Here is a 27,174-nt window from a genome sequence, read left to right as displayed (position 1 = left end):
TGTGTCTGTCCGCGCAGTGGAGTTGGAAACCAGCTGTTATGACCCTCTGATGGAAAAGGCTAGGGATAAAGGGAAGCAACACGGTGCTATGATGTTAAAGAGCAAAATGCTGTTTAATGTTTAGTGAATCAACCCACAAAAAACACAAGCAAGGAATAACAAAGGGAGAGGGTGGCGGGTGGCGGCAAATCATAAAACAAACAAAAACCAGCTACACCTATCCCCAAATCCACCCTAAAACTAACTACCATACAAAGAAAAATTGAAGAAGAAATTTATCTGTCTACACTGTTTCTAACCTCAACAAAAATACATGGGAACAGCTACCCATAAACCTAATGTGCTAACAGAAAAGTTGCCTGTGGTGTGGTGCACGGTGATGTGTGAAAAATGAAATAAACCAACTATAGCCCAGCTCCCCAAATCTAGTGCCTCAGTGCAATTAACCGAACGGAACTGACTAGTTGACCTAAACACAAACCTGGATCTACACTGGACTTACGAGCAATAGCAATATTAATAGTCTTTCGAAGAGGCACAACAAGGCGAACTGTTCAAAGAGAATCACAGCTGCCCCGGCAGCGATGGCACACACTTTTTATAGTATGTGCTAGTGCCCGGATTGGAGAGGGCGCTGATGAATGGAGGGAGGAGAGACCAGGTGGAGCCATGGGATTGGTCAGTACACTCATCGAGGGGACGGGTCCGGGACGGGTCCGGGACGGGTCCGGGACGGTCGGGAGGCATCTCCGAATCAGGAGCTGTCGCAAAAGGGAATCCCCAATGATGTCACGGTTCCCACGCTGCTGAACTGAAGATGCTTATGAATGAATGAGTTAAATGGGATAAAACATATAACACCCGTAACACCAGCCATCTGCAGCGCAGAGTCTGGTATTAATCCACAGAGCCACATCTCAATGAAGCACAAATCCACAGATGAAGAGAAATCCCTGTTTTTACCCAACAGCAGTTGCAATTCCTCCAGTTTGTTCGGCAGTGAGCGCACGTTAGAAAGAAATATTCCCAGTAATGCTGTGCATAGTCCACGCTGGCGAAGGCGCACGAGCACGCCAGCCCATTTTCCTCTCCTCCGGCGTTTCGCTGCGTGAGCAAAGGTGAGTGCACCTTTGACCAGGTTGTCCAAAATTTCCACTGTTGGGAGCAGAAAATTAGGAAATAAATTCTCTGGTTCTGCTCCCCTGATGTTCACGAGCTCTTCTCTGGTGAAAGAACCAAAGTACCATCGCAAAAAACAGATTTAACACACAAAACAAAACAACGCGCACCAACACACCGAGGCAGCCGTCCGTGGCACCATCTTGATCATCTTCTCCACTCTCCATCTGATCCTTGCTCACCTGGAGCAAAAAAACACTCATGTGCGGATGCTGTTTCTGGACTTCAGTTCAGCATTCAACACCATCATTCCACAGCATCTGGTAGACAAACTGGGACCCCTGGGTTTCAGCATCCCCCTTTGTAACTGGCTGCTTGACTTCCTCACTGAAAGACCTCAGTCGGTGCGTGTCGGATTGACCACCTCCTGTGTCATCACCCTTTCCGTGATGTACACTTGCTGTTTACTGAATGTCTATGTCTATGTCTAATGACTGAAATGCTGTCAGTGTAGACATGCAATGAGTCACTGCTCATTATTGGTAATTTGCAGCTGTGGTAACATTATGCTTAACATCATAACCTTGCTGTTACACTGACAAAGAGAACTTCTTACATTAAAAATACATTCTGAATGAATGCCCATTGTTAATTAGATAGCATTAGAAGTTAAATGTTGTTCAACAGGCTGCACAATGTGTTGCTATCTGTTTCTATCAACTTCTATCATACCTGCACACTACATATCATTGTAATATATTGTTTATTGCCAAATAATGTTTTGTATATATTGTTTATTGTTTATTTTAGGTGCACTACTTATCTTATTGCTTAGTGGTGTTTTTTGTCTCATGTATGTCTTTTTTCTCTTTCCCATGCAAACACATTGAGTTCACTATTTGAACTGTAGTTAAAGTCCTTGTATGTGCATACATACTACATAAACTCTGATTCTGTTTCTCTTTCTGATTCTGATGTTAAATGTAAAGTTAAAAAAAATGTAAGAAGTAATTTGACTTTTTAAATTATTTCATCAAAGTAAGGTAACTTATTACATTTGATTACTTTTTGATTATGTTTCTAACAAATATTTTAAGCTGGGAAATAAAGCTGAAAAAGTCCTAAAAGCACTAGCAAAAGCAGGCAGTGTAAGCTTCAAATCTGTGCTAATTGAATCTGAACTAAGTTAAAGAGTGTTGTTAAATTTCACATAGGCTACCTGCATCAGTCTTGAAAGAGGACTAACTTAAGCTAAGATTTTCTATCAAAGGGTTCATAAATTGGGGTGTAAAAGGCATCTATTAGCTAGTTATCAATTAATTGGTCATGAATGGAAATTAAATATAAATATGTTACCTACTGGACAGGCATCAAACAAATATTGGGCACATCTCGAACACACAAAAATAACATGGTAGAGTGAAGATACTTAATTTTATGTGATTTATCTATAGGTGTTTCCACAGGTTGGATATTGAACATTGCAATGTTCACAGCATTTTCACCACTCATAAACAACCTTTCCATTGTACAGCAATTTTAGAGCCCTTTTCTGATTTCACAAGGAAATTATTGTTGTGTGTTGTAAATTTCATTAAATTGATACGTAAATCTGACTTCTGTGAGCTATTCTGCAGGATGCTGTCCCTCTTATTCATTCTTCCATGAGTTGAATCTCTTCTATTTCTTCTATTCTTTTAAGGAGCACTGTAACAAAACCAATTTCCCCCGGGATCAATAAAGTATGTCTGATTGTGATTCTGAATCCTGCTGGTGTCTCTCTTCTCCAGGCAGTGTCTATTGGTGTGGACATGCAGACACTGGCCAAGGCCTCCAAAGGTGCCCACTGGTCCAGACCCAAACTATGTCACATCAGCAGACACCCAGAGCATGGCCTGGGGATGGCTATCTCAGCGCAAGGTACCAACACACTGCTGTCATTGTTTGATATGGCATTAACTACTCATTTGCAGCCACTCTGAAGACAATACACACAGATCTAGTGGGCTTTAAGCAGTTCACAAGAAAGCCAACAATACAACTGTCAGTAGTTTTAGTTAAGAGTGTGCTACATGATCATTATATATATCTTATCTTATCTTATCAAACACTAGTGATGTGTCATTCATGAATGAATTGGCTTAATGAGCCAGCTCTTTTAAATGAGTGATGTGAGCCAGCTCCTGTCTGAGAGCAGATATCTTTTTTCTTTCTTTTTGAGAAATTAATTTAAGATACCTGGAGGATCCTATAACAAACATAAATATGATCCAGAAACAACTCACTTTGTCAATGACAATGAGGCCCAAGCAGAGTGAGACTTTCATACGTTGCTTCAGTCTCCAATGTACAAAACTTAGGTCAGTATGGATCAAGTTTTTATATTGTTTAAGGTTTTCATACTAAGCACAATGTAAACTTATGATACACTAGAAAATAGGTTTTAGTATAATTATAGTAATAATAATTTAAGTGATATACTGTAATAGCACAAATACCAATCACAGACCAAAGCAACTAAATTGGACTGAATTCACTAAAACAAGCCCTTAATTTCAAAATAAAAAAATGGTCCCGAAACAGAAATGTCTCTGAATGTGAAGAATTCACAACATAATGTTACGGACTCTGGAAGCAGGACTCAGATGCAGAGACGGTAATCACAGTTTATTTTAGAAAAGTAACAACAAAAGAAGTAACAACTGAGGAAGCCGATATAACGGGAACGGAGAGGGCAGTCTCTGCTGGAGGACACTCGACAGCTTCTAATGAGAAAACACAAAACTCCGTTAAGGGAAAGCACACAGGCAAAAAGTCCAAAATTAAACGCTGGAGAAACCTCGACAGCCACCACACTCAACAGTCACTGGTAGGAAACAAAAGCTCCGCTGAGGGAAAAAGCACAGGCAAGAGAACAACAAAAGAACCAAAAGTGCTGGAGAACCACTCGACAGACACTTAGAACAAAAAACTCCGTAATGGGTTAGCACACAGGCTGGAAAACAAAACAAAAAAAAAAAATCACAGCATGCACGAAGGCAAGACGGCTGGAGAACACAAGGCAGGAACCTGGAGATCAATGCTGAGGCGAGAAACACAAGCATGAGCAATGTGACCATCTGGCATCAGAGTGTGGGAGAAGCATGCTTAAGAAGGAGAGTACTGATTAGGGGAGATAGGTGACAGGTGTGTCAGGAGCTGCTCAACCCAGCAAAGATCAGCCCTGCCCCTGCCTTGTTCCAGCCCTGAAAAAACACACAAAACAGAGTCAGAGCAGATCACCAAACCACGGCCACAACACATAATTGTTCCCCAAGGCAATGGTAGGGGAAACTCCAAATGCAAACAAATTTTACTTGTAATTCTCTGCATTTTGACATCTTATATAATACTTACTAATGATGCAGCATATATTCTTTTAAATGCATGAAAATGCATTATACTTACCATCAACAATTAAACATTCTGAATGAGGCATGCATTACTCTAGATGCGTCAATATGTACTTCGCTTTACTTATCACAGACAAGGATAACTTGTAATACTGCAAGGACTATTGTAGCACATTATTAGACCTTACTACAGCTGATTGCTGAGATGTGTTTAGGTAGTCATAATGTATTATAAACCCAAACACTCAAGTTCTTGTTCATAACTGTAACTCAAGAGCACCCACAAGACACTTGAAGTTGTAATTCATTATAAGTCACATCTATATTTTTTCATGGCTGCAGATATAATGCTCAGAAAGAATTATGTGTGTTTATGAGTATGGTCATAAATGAATATGAATATATTGAATATATTAAAATTAATGATGAATGCCCTCATAAGGCTCTACAGATGTGGTCTATATCAAAAGTGTTACCCTATTATCTCATCTCACTCTCAGAAAGAAAACCGTAAAAGTTCCCAAAATGAACTGTTATTAGAGGAACCTTGTAATGTACAGTAGAATCACTGGATGTATATTTCCTACTACGCAGACACTTTGTTGCTACTTAATCACATTAGTAGGTAGCCTTAACATTTATTGGTAACACTTTATTTGAAGGGGTGTGCTGTCAAAAACCATGACATGACATCTATCATAAACATGAAGCCTTTATGTTTATGACTGTTGTCATTAAGTGTCATTTGATCAATTATGTAATTTCTAGTGCAAAGTTGACATTGTTGGAGATGTCTTTACTGTAAGAGCTTGACATTAAATAAGATAAGATAAGATAAGATAAGATAAGATAAGATAAGATAAGATAAGATAAGATAAGATAAGATTGAATTGGGGGAAAAACAACAGCATCAACACAGTGCTGCAGTACATGATGCTGGAATGGAACAGTCTGACAGCTGTTGGGATGAAAGACGTGCGGTAGCATTTTTTCTTACAAACTGGATGCAGCAATGTCTTTGTTATGACAACTTTACCAAGACAACATTTCTAACCAAGACTGTTCAACTCTAGTTTTGCCTAATGCAGCACTGTGTTTAACGTACTTAGAGTACCACTAAAAAATAACAATCAATGGGAACATGGACATAATGTCCATCCATTTTCTCCAGCTTCATCCGGGGCAGGGTCGCAGGGGGAGCAGTCTGAGCAGGGATTCCCAAACTTCCCTCTCCCCAGACACTTCCCCTAGCTCTTCTGGGGGGATCCCGAGGCGTTCCCAGGCCAGCCGAGCAACATAGTCACTCCAGCGTGTCCTGGGTCTTCCTCGGGGCCTCCTCCTGGTGGGACATGCCTGGAACACCTCCCTTGGGAGGCGTCCAGGGGAAATCCGATAGAGATGCCCGAGCCACCTCAGCTGACTCCTCTCAATGTGGAGGAGCAGCGACTCTACTCTGAGCTCCTCCCAGGTGACAGAGCTCCTCATCCTATCTCTAAGGGAGCGCCCTGCCACCCTGCGGAGGAAACTCATTTCAGCCGCTTGTATCCGGGACCTCATTCTTTCGGTCATGACCCAAAGTTCATGACCAGAGGTGAGGGTAGGAACATAGATTGACAGGTAAATCGAGAGCTTTGCCTTTCAGCTCAGCTCCTTCTTCACCACGACAGACCGGTACAGCGACTGCATTACTGTAGCCGCTGCACTGATCCACCTGTCAATCTCACGCTCCATCCTTCCCTCACTCGTGAACAGGATCCCAAGATACTTAAACTCCTCCACTTGAGGCAGGAACTCTCCCCCAACCTGAAGGGAGCAAGCCACCTTTTTCCGGTCGAGAACCATGGCCTCGGACGTGGAGGTGCTGACTCTCATCCCAGCTGCTTCACACTCGGCTGCGAACCACCCCAGTGCACGCTGAAGGTCCTGGCTCGAGGGAGCCAACAAGACAACATCTTCCGCAAAAAGCAGAGACAAATTCTGCCGGCTCCTGAACCGAACCCCCTCCGGCCCCTGGCTGCGCCTAGAAATTCTGTCCATAAAAATGATGAACAGAACTGGTGACTAAGGGCAGCCCTGTCGGAGTCCGATATGCATCGGGAACAGGTCCGACTTACTGCCGGCAATGCGGCCCAAGCTCCTGCTCCGGTTGTACAGGGACTGTACAGCCCTCAACAGAGGGCCTCCAACCCCATACTCCCGGAGCACCTCCCACAGAATGAAGCGAGGGACACGGTCCAATGCCTTCTCCAAGTCCACAAAACACATGTGGACTGGTTGGGCAAACTCCCATGAACCCTCAAGCACCCTGTGGAGGCTATAGAGCTGGTCCAGTGTTCCACGGCCAGGACGAAAAACGCATTGTTCCTCCTGAATCCAAGGTTCGACTATCGGCCGGATTCTCCTCTCCGGTACCCTGAAATAGACTTTCCCAGGAAGGCTGAGGAGTGCGATCCCCCGATAGTTGGAACACACCCTCCGGTCCCCCTTTTTAAAAAGAAGGACCACCACCCCAGTCTGCCAGTCCAGAGGCACTGTCCCCAACTGCCACGCAATGTTGCAGAGGCGTGTCAACCAAGACAATCCTACAACATCCTGAGACTTGAGGTACTCAGGGCAGATCTCATCCACCCCTGGTGCTTTGCCACTGAGGAGCTTGCAAACTACTTCAGTGACTTCAGTCCCGGTGATGGATGAATCGACCTCCAACGGTCCATTTGGGTCTGCCAAGTCTGTCCTGCTTCCTTCCCTGCCAGCGAATCCAACTCACCACCAGGTGGTGATCAGTTGACAGATCAGCCCCTCTCTTTACCTGAGTGTCCAACACATACCCCCGAAGGTCAGATGATACGACTACAAAGTCGATCATTGACCTCCGGCCAAGGGTGTCCTGGTGCCACATGCACTGATGGACACCCTTATGCTTGAACATGGTGTTCGTTATGGACAAACTGTGACTAGCACAGAAATCCAATGACAGAACACCACTTGGGTTCAGATCGGGGAAGCCGTTTCTCCCAATCACACGCCTCCAGGTATCACTGTTGCTACCCACGTGAGCATTGAAGTCCCCCAGCAGAACAATGGAGTCCCCAGTTGGAGCACTTTCCAGTACCCCTCCCAGGGACTCCAAGAAGGCCGGGTATTCTGCACTGCTGTTCGGCCCATAGGCCGAAACAACAGTGAGAGACCTATCCCCGACCCGAAGGCGCAGGGAAACGACCCTCTCGCTCAGCGGAGAGAACTCCAACACATGGCGGCCGAGTTGGGGGGTTATAAGCAAGCCCACACCAGCTCGCTGCCTCTCACTGCGGGCAACTCCAGAGTAGAAGAGAGTCCAGCCTCTCTCAAGGAGTTGGGTTCCAGAGCCCAGACTGTGCGTGGAGGTGAGCCCGACTATCTCTAGCCTGTACTGCTCAACCTCCCACACTAGCTCAGGCTCTTTCCCCCCTAGCAAGGTGACATTCCATGTCCCCATAGCCAGAGTCGTTGTCCAGGGTTTGGGTCGTCGGGGCCCCTGCCCACGACTGCCACCCATATCGCATAGCACCAGCCCCTTGTGATCCTTCCTGCAGGTGGTGGGCCCACGGGCGGTTGGTTGCCATGGTTGTCATGGCTTAGAATGATAAAAGTCACAGGAAGGAAATTCTGTATTGGATTTGATCAAGACCATGTCTACTTTTGCGTGTGTGTGTCGGTGTGTGTGTGGAAATGCACAGGTGTCCAGATGTAGGCTACAAAAGCTATTCTACTAAAAAATAATTATCAATGTCATTAGAAAATAGATATTGAAGTGAATAAGAGATTTAGAAAATACAATTACATTTTGAAGTGAATAAGAGATTTAAACTTACAACTGCAGAATTGAACTCTACGTCGCCCAGCCTGGCGCACATGGCCTCGACATCCTCCACTCTGTTTAGTGGAAACACTGCTCCCTCTGGCACAGTCAGCACTTGAACACCCTCTTTTTGTTTCAGGAGGTTGGTTGGCATCCTGGTATGGACCCTCTGGGTGTCCTTCACCTCCTCGAGAAGTTTGACCAACTGGATGAACATTTGTTGTTCCATCCCAGAGCTGCTTATCCACCTTGAAGAGGGTCGGCTATGTCTTGGGGTCCGGGTTTCGCTGGGGTTGTGCATAGGGGTAGTGGGTCTTGGTGTCTGAGATGAAGAGAAGTGGCTCTGTCTCGGGGTCTCACTGGGGCTCTGAATCAGGGCAGTGACTCGTGATGTCTGGCTTTCAATGGGGCGGCAGCTCTGGCTCGGTGCCCAACTTGGGGTGCTCGCATTCTCGCTGAGGCGTCTTGAAGTCTCTCTTCCAATTGTGGTGGACAGACTCGGGGTTTCAGAGACGGGGTTTATCAGGGCTGCAGTTGACCCCTCTCTGTCCAGACTGGGGAATCCGATGAGACTGGGGGTGCTCCTCGGACTCAGGGTTCCTACACATAATTTTACATTTAAAGAAGTTAACTTCTCTCTATATTACTAAATAAATAAGAAATCTAAATTCCATAGTTTGCATACTTGCATTAGAGACTCAGGTGGGCTGCTGGACAAACTCGAGTTCCTACTGCAGCTCTGCTGTCTCTTTGTGGGGGAGCTTTTTTTTGTTGACAGTTCACGGGGAGGTGTCGGTGGTTCTACATCCTCGGAACACACTTCAGATTCGTCACTCAAGAGAACCTACCTGAGTTTCTGCGTTGGCCTGCATTAATTTAAAAACATAACTTTTAGCAAAATAGTTTCTTTAAGCAGTATTTCTCAAAATGGATTCTGGAGACCCCCATTGGTCTTTGAGGGGGTTCCAGAGCAAACCCAGCAAACCATTTTAACATAGCATCAAACTAATTTTAACCATATACATCAACTATTAAAAAATTTCTGATCTACATGCTCACAAAGCTTGGTGAGCTTGTAGATATTTTCATTAAAAGTTGAATTGTGGCGATAAAATGTTTCTGCCTGACAGCAACAATATAATAATGAATAACACTGATCAAAGCTACAGAAAAAACAAATCAAATAATGAGTTGATCTTTAATTTATACAATCATGCAGTTAGTTGTGCATGGTGTGGGCTAGAATGCATGTCAAACAGCTCACATATGTGTCCAGCTCCAGCAGAAAGCGACAGAACTCACAAGTTTTTAAATGGTTTTAGAACCACTGCCTTAAAAAAAACATTACCTCCGCTGCCTTTGTGAATTTTCAGGTTCCATTTGGACATCAGTCGTAGCCTTTCTTCGGAATCTGAATCTTGGTCCCTTTCCACACGACAGTCCAACTCTTCATTCAGATTCCCAAAGACTTGACTGTCCGTTGTATCGCAAACTGTACGAGACATCAACTGTTCATTTTGATTCTCCGAACTTCTGCTGCTCATTTCAAAAGCAACTACATCCTCATTTGAAGAGAAGTCGTTTTGTTTCCACCACCCGCAAGTGCTCCTGAACTTTGGCATTAATTCGCCGTCGCTCGGTCCAAGAGCTATCACTGTATTCCATAATTTTAATTCTCCCAATCTGTAACAGATAAAGATTTGACACTTGAATTAAATCTCAAAACATACTACTTGTTTAAGGACAATTGGATATAAATATGCCATTTAACCACTAAAGCCTCAACAGATTGAAATTTTGCATATGAAGCAATGCCTATGCAATGGGTTATTTTGGGGGTCACGGCCTAAAAAGTTTGGGAACCATTGCTCTACAGTATTTCTGTGGAAGACCGCTGCTGTAACAAGTGAAGATAAATGCTAAAGTGTGTGTTGTTTGTGTACTTACTTAGTTTTCCTCAAATACAGGTAACTGCTCTCTAGGTCTGCATGTGCCTGTCAATCTACACACACACACACACAAACACACACACACACACACACACACAGAGAGAGAGAGAGAGAGAGAGAGAGAGAGAGAGAGAGAGAGAGAGAGACAGAGAACACATCTGAGCTTCATTGCTTGATTATGAATGAGCACATTTAAATTTTCACAGGGTCGATTTGGTTTAATATATAGTACGTTGTGAGGCAGAGCAGAAAATGCTATTTACTGCTCAGTTAACCCGTCGACTGTATCTGGAAAATTAGCAGACACAAATAGGCATGTACAAAGGCCGTTTAAGTATGTCTGCAAAAATAAATATTATAACATACAATACATTGCCAAACGTTATAAATAGGCTTCCCGGTAAATAATATTTTAATGGAACACCACACCGACCACAGCCTATTAGGCTAATGCTAGCTGGCAATACAATACATCGCTAGCTAGCACTAATACTCGCCCCAATCTTAGCGTTAGCAAGTTTGTTAACGCTCGGACCGCGGCGAGCATTAGTCCTAGCTAGGTTTTAATTATTATTTATTAGGGCAATCTAACTAATGCTTGCTAACAACGCAATTTTGAGAGCTAGTGGAGACATCTCACCATGCATTTAATGCGTAGATGAACCAAGGAATAATATTAAGTTACGTATAGAAAATAAATTTAGCTTAACGTTAGCTTATAGGCTAATGCTAGCTAGCAATGCTTTTTTTTGCGCGCGAAGTGGGGGACTATCCTGTTCGAAGCATGCACATATTAATAAACTCTTTCTGTGGACATGATCCTGCATTTAAAACATCAAGCGCTGTTTTTTGTTTTGGTTTTTTTGCCCTTATGTGAACACTTTTATATATTTTTACTTACTCCTCTGGATATGCCGCGGTCTCCGCAACTAGTCCTGTGATAACCGGGAACACAAGAAAATGGCTGCCTGAAGGACAGTCACTCAAGCACAGTGGTGGTAAAGTAGCTAACATTTGATAACTTTAGCTACTAGTTACTTTGTAGATTTATCACAAAACATATTAACCACTTCAGCCCTATATACACACTTCAGCCATTTGAAAATAGCCGATCTACAACCTCACTGCTCAAGAGGCTGCCGACGCTTCACTCCACCTCTACTACAGAGCAGACCAGACCAGTGAACATTCACGGAAGGGACATTGAGATGGTGACATCTTATAAATACCTGGGTGTTCATCTGAACAACAAACTTGACTGGACTCATAACACCACTGCACTTTATAAAAAAGGACAGAGCAGACTCTATCTGCTCAGGAGGCTGAGGTCTTTTGGGGTGTGTGGGCCACTCCTGAAGACCTTCTATGACTCTGTTGTCATTAAGGGTCTTCTATGGTGTAGTCTGCTGGGGGAGCAGCATCACAACAGCTGACAGGAAGAGGCTGGACAAACTCATTAGGAAGGCCAGCTCTGTCCTGGGATGCCCTCTGGAACTGGTGGAGGAGGTGGGGGACAGGAGGATGACAGCCAAACTGTCCTACATGACAGTCAATGACTCCCACCCCCTCCACAACACACTCACTGCACTGAGGAGCTCCATCAGTGATAGGATGCTACATCCAAAGTGTGTGAAGGAGCGGTATCGCAGGTCATTCCTTCCTGCAGCTGTCAGACTGTACAACAAAAATTTCTCCAAGTAATCAGTGCAATAATCTGTGCATAACAATCTGTAAATACTATTTACAACTTCTTATGATGATGTTATTCTTTTATCCCACTCTTTTTTGAATTTGCATTGCACTCGTTCAATACTCTTTCCCCTTGCGGGACTAATGAAGGAATATTGAATTTCGCACAGAAAGGCCCCGCCCGGGGATCCGCTCTTTGAAGTGAACGATTGGAGCCGTCTCCTGCCTGGGAGCCCGAGCCACTTAGTATTTTTTTACGCACCGAGCAGGATGGGGAAGGGCGGGGGTTACAGACACAGCGCACACATGCATGCACACACACACTTGCACTAAGAAATGCTGAATTGAATAAATATTTTTATTTGTACCAATTTATGTGTCATTTATCAGATCAGACCCCGTCCCCACCCCAACCCTCACTGCTGCCGCCAAGTCTCACTCTGAACTCAGTTCAATACTTGAGAGCCCTGCACAGGTAACGTCAATAATAACGTGCATAGCCATTATTTATTTCATAAAATTGAACCATTTTATACGATATACATTTCTTGGACTCACATACTTATTGCTTTAGCTTGCAATATAAAGATATTTACATGCCGATGAAGCTAGTTTAGTGCCATATAAAATATAATCTAAAATATAAAAACAAGACACAGACTCACGTATGAGAATGCCAAGAGTGTGCAAAGCAGTTATCAGAGCAAAGGGTGGCTATTTTGAAGAAACTAGAATATAAAACATGTTTTCAGTTATTCACCTTTTTTGTTAAGTACATAACTCTGCATGTGTTCATTCATAGTTTTGATGCCTTCAGTGAGAATCTACAATGTAAATAGTCATGAAAATAAAGAAAACGCATTGAATGAGAAGGTGTGTCCAAACTTTTGGCCTGTACTGTATATGACAGCAGAATTTTGTGTAAAACAACTTTTCTGAAACACAAAATGTTAACTTTACAAATACGAAACTTTAATTATGGACACGTCTTTTTGACAGCGATCTTACACCATACAATTCACATACTACACTCAGTTCTCATATGAGACAGTGGGGGGCTTAAGCAGCTCCTTCAGTGACAGCTCACAGACTGCTGCATCCAGTCTGTAAGAAAGGACACTACCGCAGGTCCTTCATCCCAACAGCTGTCAGACTGTTTAACTCCAGCATCATGTAATGTAGCACTCAACTGTGTTGATGCTGTCTTACTCAATTCATCATAAATGTACTTTTGTTTTTCACTACTGTTATCAATGTTAATATGCTCACATTTATTCATTGCATCTGGTGCAATTTCTAAATTGTATATTTCTTTCAACTGTGCAATAACACTTTTTACTATCCATATTGGCAACAGTATACATTGTAGCAGCCCTTGGAATGACGATTCGTGAGAGTCGACTGATGCGTAAGGTCTTTTATTAATCTCGGTGAACTCCTTATGGCACCGTGAAACTGTTTTAAAAACATGCATACTGTAGCGTCCCTTAACAACGAGGCTACGAGACGTGAACTCGGTTTACTGGTTTTTTATTCCGGAACTTAACACAGGCTACTGTGGGCCGTTGCCAACGCCAAAATAAAAAAAACCTGTCTTCAAAATGCTGTTAGCGGCTACTTCAACAATTCACGCTAACCCCCCATCTACACACACAAACACTCTCGAATCACAAAACTCTCCCTCCTTGATCCTCTTCAATCACAGTCGGGTATCTCACACAAATCATTGCCATAAGTGCTGGTATTGATTGACAGGCTTCACAGTGTCTACAAGCGTGAAGACGTAGCTGGCATAACACATTCACTGACATTAAGGAAACTCAGTAACTGCCCTAATGAACTTCTGACTGTAGCTAACCATAACACATTCTTAACATAACAATAACAGAATAACATGTAATTGACAGCACCCAGTCCATTACAATACAAATGAACATTGAAGATAAACATTTCACAATGCATCAAAAATATCTACATGATAACAATAAAACAATTCACACACAACGCGCACCTCGCTGCGCTCTCCGAGGAATGCATTGTTTAAAAATCCATGAATGAGATATGCTCCACGAGTGATCATCAAACAAGCAGGCGCCCGGCTCATGTAACACCGAATCAGCCGCAGCTGCCTTGACTGCTGTGATTACAACCGATTGTGTTATGTCATAGCGGCGGCGGTAAATTCCAGACAACTTAAATATTTATGGCCCAAGTCAAACATATATATAATTCACAGAAATGTTTACAATTAATACCGCCCACATTTGCAGCGTCCATTGGAATGGACATGACACATTTCTGTCTCTAAACCAATAAATACCATCCATCCATTTTTCTACTGTGGGGGGTGCTGGAGCCTATCCCAGCTGTCAACGGGCGAGAGGCGCGCTACGCCATTCGATCGCAGGGCACAAACACACAACCATTCACGCTCACACTCACACCTAGGGGCAATTTTACAGTCACCAATTAACCTAATGAGCATGTTTTTGGTCTGTGGGAGGAAGCCAGAGTACCCGGAGAGAACCCCAAGCTTCACACAGAAGGGCCCAACCCGGGAATCGAACCGGCAACCTTGTTGCTGTGAGGCACGCACACTCCCTGCTGCGCCACCGTGCAGCCCTCATATAAACATCTGAATGAAAAGTCCAAATTGTACCACTGCAGTGAGCTCAAGGAAAATATTCATGACAAAGTTATAATAGTCTCATGACAGCCAATGTCAAAACCAACCCCATATGACAGTTGTAATGTTAACACAAATCCAAAGTTTCTTTATAATAGAATGATAATTAGGCATGATATGAAATAAATATGACAGGTTCTGTTGCTTTGGGTAATGTCAGGTTGTCATAACAATAACAGTGCTGTCTTGATTAATGTCAAGTTGTTATCACAAGGACATCTCAAGCAAGGTCCACTTTGTATAAAATGACATAATTGACAGAATGACAACAGTAATAAACATTTCTAAAGGCTCCTTGATGACAGGTGTTATGTCATGGTTATGATGGTCTGAAGTCACACACTTTCTTTGTATACTCTAGTTTATCTTGTTACAAAGTACAACAGTTTTATGCCATCCATACTGATGATCACGATTATGATAATAGTATAAATGTGTCAGCAGGTCAGAAAGGCCAGTATGTTGTGAGCACAGTGACTGACAGTCCAGCAGAGAAAGCTGGTGTGCGCACTGGAGACAGATTGATCTGGATCAACGGAGTTATGGTGTCAAAGCTGACGCACTCCTTTCTCAGCAGAACTGTATGTATCCAGTTTCCTCAGTTAGATCTAATGTGTAGTTTGTTTGATAGAATATATGTGTGATTCCTGCAGTGTTTGCTTGTCAGGTGAGGAAGAGAGGGGACTCGGTGACAGTGCTCGTCATTGACAGTGAGAGTGAGTGTTGCTATGTCAGGAGGAAGATGCCCATCTTGCCTGTGGTGGCAGAATGTTGCAGCCTCCCACATGCTGCCAAGACGATTCATCTGGTTAAAGGTTGCAATGGATATGGCTTCCTGCTGAGACAAGAGAAGCTGGCAGGCACTCAACTGATAGGTGAGACTGATGGACACATGACACACACAGATACACACACATGCACACTTACTTCATAGAGACAGCTTGCCTTTTTATAAAGACAAATAGTGCAGTGTAAACCTGATACAACAGTAGTTTAGATTACACAACGATAGTGAAGAACTGAGGCAACTGAGAGCAAGACAGCAATGCTAGAAGAGGTGTCATTACATGAAATAATTTATAGCACCATTAACATTAATTCATCACATGCACCTGTCAATAAAACCTATATTCATATAAATAAATGTAAAGAGAATGAGCACACAAAACTTATAAATGCTCGTATAATTGCAAACAACCTAAAGGTTTGTTTTATTATTTTTCCCATCTCCACCACATAGAGAGTTATACTCTATGGGTGAATAAGATAGAAGACCAACTACACTTATTGAGAAATTTCAGCCTTGGAATATGTACAACTACAAAATAGCAATACTAATATCACCAAACACAGACTTCTTCATTGAGAGGGCAGACACGTGGTTCTAAAGAGATTTTTGTAACATTAAATTGAATGAAACAGGAGTTCAATGCTGAAAAAAATCAACAAAATCAGTTGATGCTTAAAAACTGGGCTGGGGTGGCTGGGGCTCAGGAGGTAGAGTGGTTGCCCATTTATCAGAAGCAGTCTCTGCAGTCTTCATGCTGTCGGGCAAGATACTGAAATTGCTGTCAATCTTAATGTGTGTGAATTGGTAACAGCAGGCTTGTATTATAAAAAGCACTTTAAGTGGTCATCAGACTAGAAAAGCATTGTATAAATACAGTTATACAGGGGTCCATTATTAATTTGTGTAATGAGCATGCACCTGAAACCATAACAACAGTGGGCTTTCACTGGCCACATGACAGGTGCCAGGGGCTCTTGCTCTCTTTAATTTTTGAAGAAAGTAGAGGCACTGCTGGGCTCTCTTGGCTAGTGATGCAATGTTGTTTGTCCAGGAAAGATCCTTGGTGATGTGCACACAGAATTTTGGTACAGCTCCCATTCTCCATAGCACAAGCGTTAATCGTCAATGAGGGATGTTAGGCGTACATTCTCAGGAATACAAAGACAATCTCCTTTGTTTTCCTCACATTTAGGTAGAGTTATTGTTATCTCTGCCCCACATTAGTGATGGCGAGATGAAGCTTCTTTAAGCCTTGAAGCTTTCCAGCCAAATGGTTCACAAAAAGGTTCATTTCTCAAGGCTTCCTGTGCACACAAACCCCCCTGCTGGTCATAGACTGTTAAATAGCCAGATATATTACAGGTTGGCGATGGGTCGCACAGTGCCAACGCTTCGGAGCGGAACCTATAAATTATAGGAAATTGTAATTGTAATTTTATCAATTTGCAATGGACTGTTCTGCCAGTGCAGCCATGGGAATGACTACCAAGTAAAAGAAATCAATTCATCTTAGTAAATGCATTTCATGCATTTCAATTACATTCAATTTCAATAAAAATTGAATTGAATGTATCTTTCATGTATTCATTCATATAAATAAAATGTATATTTTTGTTTAGTGTATTATGGGTATGTAACATGACAATACAATGGAATCTAATATTACTTGTCAAATGTTAATGTCAATTAATAATTTTGTCAACATCTGAATAACTCATAATGACAGGGGAACAATTATTTTCAAACTGTTGCAGTGTTTAACAAGGTAAGGGGCAGTGGACGTGCTTGAACATGAAGGGGGCAGTGAATTTGATTGTGCAGAAACTAAATATGGGCTGGGTCCAGACACATTCCCATCATTATTTTTATGCAAAGCACAAAAATGCCTCATCATGGTGGAGGTGTTGTTGTTGTACCCAAATTCTTCAACACACAACAAACACACTTCACCTTGGATTAAAAGAAAAGACAGTGAAAATAGTACACACGTCTTAACCTGTTTTGATGACTCTCACCTGTGGTCTGTATACTGGTTTTAGCATAACAGTGATGTGGTCAGAGAGGACAAGGTGGGGTAAAAGTGAAGCATTGCATGCTCCTCTGTGGTTTATGTAAAACAGGTCTGGTGTATCATTTCCCCTAGTTGAAAATCATCATGCTGTTGTGTTTTTGGAAGTGCAGTCTTAAGGTCTGCTTTGCTTGTTGTTGGGACTGGGGAGAACATAAGCAGCAACCAAAAGAATGGCTGTAAATTCCCTCATGTCAGCATGCTGATGTAAACACGTTTTACCTGCCACCACAAGTTTTTCCTATCTTAACTAAGGTTCTGTTAGCTCTGTGGCACATTAGCCAGTCAAGTTGGATGTTGTCATTAAGGCATGTTTCAGTCAGTGCAAAGACACAGCATTCTCTCACGTGACACTGGGTAGACCTCAAAAGATGTATGTGGTGCATTTCATTATCCAGTTAGTGTGCATTTGCGAGGAGAATGGTTGGTATAGTCGGCCTGTTTGGACCAGTGTCCAGTGCGCTTGCCCTTCTTCTGCTTCCTCCCACACCACTTGCACCATGAACCAGGAACCATGAACCATGTAAATAATGAATTAAAGGGACAAAAAGCCTCCTTAAAAACATTTCTGTTCTGTGCTTGAGCATACCATGTCTCTTGGCTGATGTGCCTAAAACAAAGTTTGAGCCCCTCACAAAAACACACACAAACACATATATTTTTAGAAATGACTACCAAATGAAACACCAAACAAAGGCCTCTCAGGTGTGTCCCAGTGCAGGAAGAAAGGTGCAGGTGGTCATCCTGCCCCTTTTTATAGGCCCTGTCCCCTGCCTTGGTCCAAGTGCTTGAGTGCCTGTTCATTCACATCCACACTAAAAATCAGCTAATGACATATCTTGCAAATTATTTAAAGCAGCAGGTGGAAAGAGAGAACTACAAATCTGTTATATTGTAACTTATTTCCATGCATGCTTCTCGGAGCAATCTGGCAGCAGCACAGCTTGTCACTTCTCTCCCTCTCATATTGCACTGTGCACACACAGGCAAGGGCGACAGGAGCAAGAGCAAAATAGTAAGTTACTATGGGTTATGGAGATGCTCTGTGTCTCTGTTACTCTGAAATTTTACCGCCACATCACAGGAGGCTGAGGCAGACAATACAGCAGGAAAACAGTGCAGTACACAATACAGGTGGAGAAAAGGGAGGGAACACAGGAGGAGAAAGAGGCAATAGACAACGCAGACGGTGAACAGGGAGGCAAAACAGGAGAACATGCAAGAACAGTGCAAGGAGGTAGAAAACACAGTGGAAGATAAGGGAAGAAGACAACACAGAAAGAGGTGAGGGAGGAAGACAACACAGAAGGAGAACAAGGAGGCAACACAGGAGGGGAACAGGCAGAGAACACAAGAGGACAACAGGCAGACAGCACAGGTGAACAGGATGGTAGATAACAGAAAAGAAGCACAGAGATGTAGACAACACGGACAAGAACAAGCAACACACAGGAGGGAACGCAGAGGTAGACAACATAGAATGATGTTGGGACCTCACTACATGAGTGAACAAAGAGAGGCCCACATGTAAAAACAAAAACCTGAACCATGATACAGTGTCAAACTTCCATCAGGACAAATCCTGGTTGCCCATTGATCAAGACCAACCAAAACTCAGGGGAGTTCCTGCGATACAGCTATGATGTCATGAAGGATACAAGAATCGACATGCCCCATTCCACCTTTCAACTGCAATGTCAAGTTGCTATAGGGGGGTGTCCTGTTACTAATCAAATGTTTGTACTTAAACTAATCTAGGCAACAGTCCCACAGCTTGCTGGCCAAGTAACTGTCTTGTGGTCACTGAACATATCTGTATGTTGAGAAAGATGGCTGTGCACCAGTCACACCTTGCCTGCGGAAGGAAGTTATGGAATACACAAAGGGAAAGATGACTTCTACATCCTGTCCTATAAAATGTGTTGCTGTATGCTGAGTCCTGTTGTTACTGTGCGAAAAACCCCATGTTAATTGTTCTTTCTGCTTGCTTCTGCATGTTACATTGATTGTGTTGTCCCATGCCGTTTGGCCTTGATAGCGTTAGTTTCAGTTACCACATGTAAAGCCAGTAAGCTGCACTTTACCGATGAAAAGACCGGTGCCATGGCTGACCAGCTTGAGATCGTATGTTCCGATGTTCAGAAATGCACACATCCACCTACTTTATGCGTCCAAATACACACCTAAAATGCAAAGATCTTGTGGTAGCATAAGTGTGGTAGCAGAGATGTTGAAATCACGTCCTCCCATCTTGCTTCTCATTTCTCTGGTTAATTCTTATGGTTCTGCCCACCAACTAATTATTGCGTGACATAGGCACTCATGCAGTCACGTCTGCCATCTTACCCTCTATCACTCAGTTTTTATGCCTTTTATTGTCATTGTAGTTGGACAGTGGACATTAATTGAAATATTATTGATAGTTGATCAGCACTGCTAAAGTTAAATAAACTCTTTTGTCCCTCTAAGGAGCAATTGCCTGCGGTTATTTGTGTATATGCATTGTGATAACAGCAGTACTACAATTTAACCCTTCACTGTTCACCCTAGATGTAAATCATCTTCAAAGATTTACATTTTTATTTGAACACCCCTTTCTGAGACTGCGTCATTGATTCAGTTATTAGTCCCTGATACCAGGGTGGTGCCCCATAATTATTAATCCCTATCAATATTTTTGCTGATATCAGTAACTTTTTCTGATACTTGCCAACAATCAAACCTGCCCTACCATTTTCAGCCACAGAAGAAGAGGTAGACAACACATGAAGAGAACAGGAAGGCAATGCAGGACAAAAAAAATGCAAACAACACAGGAGGAGAAGAGGGAGGTAGACAACACAGAAGGAGAACAGACAGACAACAAATGAGAAGAACAAGCAAACAACACATGAAGAGAATGAGTAGCCAAAAAAGAAATTTCTCATTGTGCTTACTGCTTGCTTTGAATCAATGTGCTTGCTGCTTGCTTTGAATCAATGTGCTTGCTGCTTGCTTCAGGCATTTACATTGATGGTGTTGTCCCCCATCATTGGGCCTTGTTTGTCTAGTTTCTGCCATCATGTGTAATTTCAATACACATGATCAATCAAAGCATAACTTGGCTTGGCTTCACGGCATGGTATCAGAGATGTGGAAATCACAGAGTAGTAGACAACACAAGAGGGGAACAGTGAGGAAGACAATACAGGAGACCAGGGAGTTAGACAATGGAGAATGAGAAGAGAGAGTTAGACAACCCTGACAAAGAACAAGCACACATCAAAGGAGAAGAACAGGGAAGCAGACAACACAGAAAGATACATGGAGGTAGACAACAGAGAAGAATCCAGCTGCCTTCCAAGGTAAACATTTTAGGCCTATAAAATTGGTTTGATTTAATTGAGGTGAGGGACTTCATGATACCATTAGCTAATTAATTATTTAATTCCAAAAAAATTACCAAAAATGACTTCCTCTCTTTTGGTGTCAGGCCCAGGTGTTTCAAATGTCTATACATGCCCCTGCCTCCATGCATATGTGCACATCAGGCACATCAAGATGTGCACAGTCAAGTGTGTGGGATACTGACACACTGTTCGTTTTTGCCAATCCATCCCAATGTCTTTTCCTAAAACTTCTTCAGACTATCTTCCATCTGTTCTGCCAAAGTGTTGTCTGGAGGTCCACATTTTTCATTTCAACACAGGTCGATGTGTGACTGTGATGAGTCACATGATGTGATGGAGACAGTTCAGGTTAGATTTTACAGCAGTGTTCCCAGAAACAAAAGAAATTCAGCCCTCCTCAACTCTACTCACACTCCACCTCTTTGCTCATTTTTGGATTAGTCAAGAAATTCATGGAGCCAGGCAATGCCAGGATGGTGACAGCTGGAGTCACTGAGCTTCACAATGGCTCCTAAGAAACCTATGGGTGATGTCATGGAGACTGCGTCTACTGTTTTACACAGTTTATGGGTCATCATAATTTAGTAACTGGCTTTATTCACGTCAAAGCATCTAGAACATAGCATCTTATCATGGTCTAATGCTGTTTTAAAGGCTTAGCAACTGTAGGATCTGTGTTGGTCAAACTCCATATACATGAAACTCTCCTCAAAACCATTCTGGAGTCTTTTTAATCAGATAGTTGAATGTCTCTCTGAGCTTCTGTTCTTTCCTGTCCGAACCTGTTGTGACTCAGTCCATGTCCTGAGGGAGGTAGATGTGGGGAGTCCAGCTGAGAGGGCAGGGATGGAGGACGGAGACCTGCTGCTAGCTGTCAATGGGGAACCTGTCGAGTTTATGGAGCATGAAGACATTGTCAAAAAGATCAGACAGAGTGGTGATAAAGTCATCCTTACCTCTATATCTATACCAGGAAGAGACTTTTACAGAGAGGTATGTGCAGTGATTTTAATGCGTTCACATAACTACAGTTAAACTCAAAAACAGATCATGTATTAGGACTTGCCTTTAACTGCCTTCTGTTGTTTTCCTGCAGTTAGGTATTTCTCCCCTGTTGTTCCATGACCAATGTACACTCCAGGATGACAAACAGCAGGCTGCCCCCCACTGCACTAAGAGCCAGAGTGGAACTCCTCTGAGAAATGGAGATGAATGTTTGACATATCTCACAATGTATGTTCAGGACAGAGAGGAGACAGGTGCTGGTTTCAACTCAGACTGTGTCCAAGACCAGTCAGGAACTTTAACCACACAGGTATGATCTTACTATTCATAAAATCATCTATATCAGGGGTGTCAAACTCAAATATACAGTGGGCCAAAATTAAATAAACTGTTCCAAGTCGAGGGCCAGACTGGTTCAATGTTTATTGAAAACTGATTGAAATGACCTTATTGCACATATGGAACAGCCCATAAGTTATTGCCTATAAAACAACATTAATCATTAAATAAATAAATAAATGAAAAATCAGTTGCAATCATTTCTTATGGCTTTATCTGCAGCTCTCCATAGTAATTTCAAATGAAAACATTTTCCCACAGGCCAACAACAGCCAAAAAATAATTTCCTTCAAAGAAAAACCAAACATGCCCAGTGGTAGCAAGAAAAGTGCAAAAAGTAAACATATATTGAACCTGAGTTTGCTGCTCTCTGATGCACACTAGTCTCAGCCAGATACTTGAACCTGAAACTAACACAGCTTATAAGACATTTTTATCTATAAACAACAACATTAAACACTGAATACAAGACAAATCAGTTGCATTTATTTCTTATGGCTCTTTATGCAGGTTTTCCAGAGTAATTTAACTGTCATGGTGTTTCATTTCATTGTGTCTTCTTACGTTATATTCTTTCATTACAGCCACACTGTCTCCGCACAGAAGACAAACAGCTTTGTCCTTCATATCCATGAACATAATACTCTTCCCACCTGCCTTGAAAATCCCTGTTTTCAAAGTCCACCTCCCATTTAGCCATTTTTTGAGTGGGGCAGGGACTCGCACCTTTGGCCTTTGATTGACGTGCCAATGCACTGGCAGTGCATTGTGGGACTTGTAGTACTAGTGGTGCGTGCAATATACTGGCGGGCCAGCTCTAATAATAATTAGATATAGATAATTAGATATCATACTGGCCAAACATAACTTAACTGTCGGTTGGTTTTGGCCCACAGTTAAATTATCCTTGAGTCCGACATATGTGCTCTATACTGTGACTCTATACACTGGCAGAAATACTGTGCCTGGTTCCAGCCAATTATATTTATTGGTTTGAGGCCAATATCCAAATCCTACATTAAGCCATCATTTTATTCTCATTCAATTAATTAAATTTCCATTTCCTTCTATAACACACACTATGAATAGCACTGTTGTTCACACTACACAACTGTACCTCATTAAAAAAAACTCCAGCCGTTACCAAAGAAACCAAATTCTGGTCCGTTACCGTTACCATTACTTCTACAATCAAAAAATGCAGAATGGAATGGCTTAGTGTTAAAGAGGTGAATACCACGAGTGCCCTCTTCTGCATAGCCTTCTGCACGGCTTACCCACTAAAGTATAACCCTGGACAGCTAAAAGCTAACTTGATGACAATTTTGTTATAGGAAGCAAACAGGTAAAAATATTTATCTCATTGTCAACAAACAAGCAAGCGCCATCAAATTTTTATGGTAAGTAACATTAACACTAATGTTAGAAATTTTAAAATGTCTTTGGTCTGGCATATTAGCAAACAGTGTCAGCAAGTTAGCTAGATTGGGGAGACCAGTGATTGTATCATGGTGGACATGGAGCCACATGGCAACACCTCAGCAGGGGACATTCTCATTAGATGGGCTGCTTTGGGAAACACCCGTGGAGGTAAACTGACGATTGCATAGTTAGCATTAAAAAGTCCACTGAAAGCATTTTCCATATATACAACATATGCATTTATGGACTTAATGAATGAATTATCTTTATTTATATTGCACGAATTACAATAGAGCCATCTCTAAGATGGATTGCACTATAACAGGCAATTTTATCTTTCTGCATTTCTTTTTGTATTTTTTTTCCATTGACCAATCATGCAAACTAATGCCAAATGCCCCAAATCATATATTAATAATAAATTCTGAAGTAATGGAACTTCCTGCAGTAATATACATGACAAAGAATGCATGTTTTTCTAAATCAAACATTTTATCTTAATCACAAAAGTTCTGATCTGTTGGTGATAGTAAAACAGATCTGGACTTCTCATGACCTTCATTCATACCTAAATTTTAGTAGTAGAAAATTGGTGACTTGGTGAATGAGTAGATGATATCACTCTGAACACTGAGGACTGAACTGAATGTCAGGTTAATAGAAACATGGGAGCAGCAAAAATTAAAGCAGCAAGCAGGAACAAGTGGGTTTCAGGCTTCACAATAGTGACCAAAGTCACTTCAGCTAGTTTAATTCTGTTCAAACAAGTAGTGAGACCAATCACACACTAGTTTCGTCATCAAATGTGGCAAAAGAGCCACTTTCACCAATTTATACAGCTTTTCAGATTTTGGCTAATACTTGCCCCCAGAGCCTGTAAACCTAAATTGCTTAAAGTCTGTCAACTAGGTTTTAGGTCTAAGCCTTGCCCCTTGCCTCTTTTCTTGACTGATTTTGCTCATTTATAATCAAAATGTGTGCCATAGTCCTGCAATGCTATATACTCATTTGGGTGTTGATACAGCCAAAATCCAAAGTTATACTGATGATATTGATAGTTTTCAAAAAATTCAACAAGGCAGAAAATCCATCATGGTGACCTTTTATGGTCCAAGAGGCTTTAATGAAGAGCACACTGAGATGAACTTGTGTGTCCAATTTCATGTCAATCAGACTACCATGGGACTTACAGTATGAGGAGTGTGGCCTTTCCAAAATTGCACATTTGGGCCTTAATTACAGCACTACCATCAGACCAATTATGCTCACATTTTTTTAGGAAGGGCATGCACATCATTTTCAGTTACAGGGCAGAGTTTCATGTTTCTAGCTAATTAGCTAATTGTGTTGTGCCCAACCCAACAAATAATAAAAATATTTGTGGTGAGTTGGGGGTTCCATTCCTTTTGCATGTAACAGAAGGAACAAGCTAAATTGACCACATTTAAAACAGAGTAGCAAAGAGTGGGTTTCAGGATTCACAAATGTGTGCCAAGTCACTTCAGCGAGTTTAATGTTTTTTAAACAAGGATTGAGACCAATCACATGCTTTTTTTCATCATCACAACACTAGCAGGACTTCAACAACTGCTCAAAGTACTGACATGTATTCCCCCTTCATTGGATTTGCATGAAACTCTGTCTGTATGTTCAAGAGATAACAGAATCTCTCCAGTGAGTTTAATCAGGATTACTCAAAGGCATCTTGGGTTACAAGCACATATGTGATAGGCCACTCCCATTTGCACCAATCACTATGACACTACAGATTTTGGTTAATACTTGCCCCCAGATCATGCTTGCTGAAACTGTTGAAAATTTGTCTGCTGGGTTTTGAAGTAGATGTTTTTGATATTTGTGGCAAACCCTGTGGGTTGGGCTCAAGATGCTTTGTTAGGCCTATTCCCAAGCACTATCGCCATTTTCCTGCTAAGCCCAACCCTAGCAAAGCTTTCCAGACAATCCAGAAAAATGTTTAATTCAATCCAGTGCTGTTTGAATATTCTGCATTGTCCTCAACAGAGGAACACACAGTCATTATGACTGAAATACCATTTTTTGTGTTTTTCAGGTGTCAGAGAGAACAAGTGAAGCTTTCTTGTGACGGATGAAGGAACAGAGCATGAATGACAGAAGCTATCAACAGACTGAGGAAGACAAAGAAATCAGGTTTAAAGAAGCAAATGACTTAATAGCAGACTGAGGTGAGACACTTGGAGATTAAGTTGTGTTACTCTTTATACATTGTTTATTTTTTTAAAATCAGATACCATAACCCCTGTTTTGGTGCTGTCCTCCAACTGTATATTGTTTTGTCTCTTCTTTTGTCAATGATAAACACCAGTCTGTTATGGTCCGTATATTTTGGGTATTATGGTATGAATGCAACTAAAATGGGTACATACTGTGTCTGGTAGTTCATCATTCATTCATTCATATGGATTTATTTATTTTGCAGCAGACATGATCTATAGTCTGTCTTCTCTCATTTATATGTGTAAATGTAAATTACTCATACATACCCATGTGGGGTGTAAAAAAATGTGTGTGTGTTGGGGGAGACAAGTCTGTCATTATGGAAAGTATGGTATTAAGTCTGCCTTTTGTGTCCTGAAGCAAATGCAAAATTCTGAACCAAAGTTCTCATGAAGTGTGGTCATATTATCTGAGGTTGTCTTCAGTTTTTGAAATCTGAGCTAGAAGTAGCGACAACAAGGTTTGGTATTCTTTAAATGTCACATTTAATGTTTTCACCATTATTTTCGGGATGGAACCTTTTGGGTAGACCTCACACTTTCTTAAATGACAAATGCCAACTGGATTATTAGTACTTAACTTTGAGTTACAGTGCTTGCAGAGTTTAATAGATACATCTATGTACTGTATTACGGCAAGTCTTGTTCAAATTACAGTGCATCTGATTAAAACATCAAATATACAAACATTGTTTAGGACAACAAATTGTATGAATCCAAATAGTTCAGTAGCTACTGAGCTGTAGTTAGTTTCTCACATAAATTTGTCGGTTATGACTCTACAATTTTCCATAATCAGAGTCATTTGATTCAAGTACTTCATTCCAACACAAAATAAAACATATAGGAAACTACCATATCTACATATAGGGTTCTATTTTCGATTCCGACACCGGCGCAGCGGAGGCACAGCGCAAAGACAGGTCCGCTTCGCCGATGGGGTGTGGTGGCACAGACTTTGGTATTTTCGTGCACTGCGCTGCCGGCGCAACTACTCCCCATTCTCATCTCAGTCCCACCCAGCGGTGCAACTCAGAAGGAGGGAGGGGAGAAGGCATGGAGTGAATTTGACACAGCCGAGTCCAATCTTCACCAATCACACCAGCTCCTGGCCTCACCTTTAAAAATGCCGCTAGCGAGGCGCATGGCAAGTTTCGAGGATTACTGAGCCTGTACAGGAAAGTGTCAACGCCCAAACTTCTCCCAGGAGAAGACTGACGTCACCCACGTCTA

General features: G+C 42.0%; 1 protein-coding gene across 1 annotated transcript in view; it reads left to right on the top strand.

The window, feature by feature from the left end:
• The window catches only part of LOC139336480 (Na(+)/H(+) exchange regulatory cofactor NHE-RF3-like), a 50,880-nt gene extending 28,639 nt beyond the window's left edge, over positions 1 to 22,241 (top strand). Inside the window, exons 5-9 of the mRNA XM_070970613.1 lie at positions 2,910 to 3,039; positions 15,115 to 15,254; positions 15,341 to 15,548; positions 21,717 to 21,913; positions 22,017 to 22,241. Of these exons, the coding sequence (XP_070826714.1) occupies positions 2,910 to 3,039; positions 15,115 to 15,254; positions 15,341 to 15,548; positions 21,717 to 21,913; positions 22,017 to 22,241 (900 nt within the window). The remainder of the gene's footprint in view (positions 1 to 2,909; positions 3,040 to 15,114; positions 15,255 to 15,340; positions 15,549 to 21,716; positions 21,914 to 22,016) is intronic.
• The last annotated feature ends 4,933 nt before the right edge of the window (positions 22,242 to 27,174 follow it).

This window comes from Chaetodon trifascialis, chromosome 9 (assembly GCF_039877785.1).
Source record: "Chaetodon trifascialis isolate fChaTrf1 chromosome 9, fChaTrf1.hap1, whole genome shotgun sequence".
NCBI classification, from domain to species: Eukaryota; Metazoa; Chordata; class Actinopteri; order Chaetodontiformes; family Chaetodontidae; genus Chaetodon; species Chaetodon trifascialis.
The sequence above is the reverse complement of the archived record's forward strand: the minus strand, read 5'-3'. Positions and strand labels throughout refer to the sequence as shown.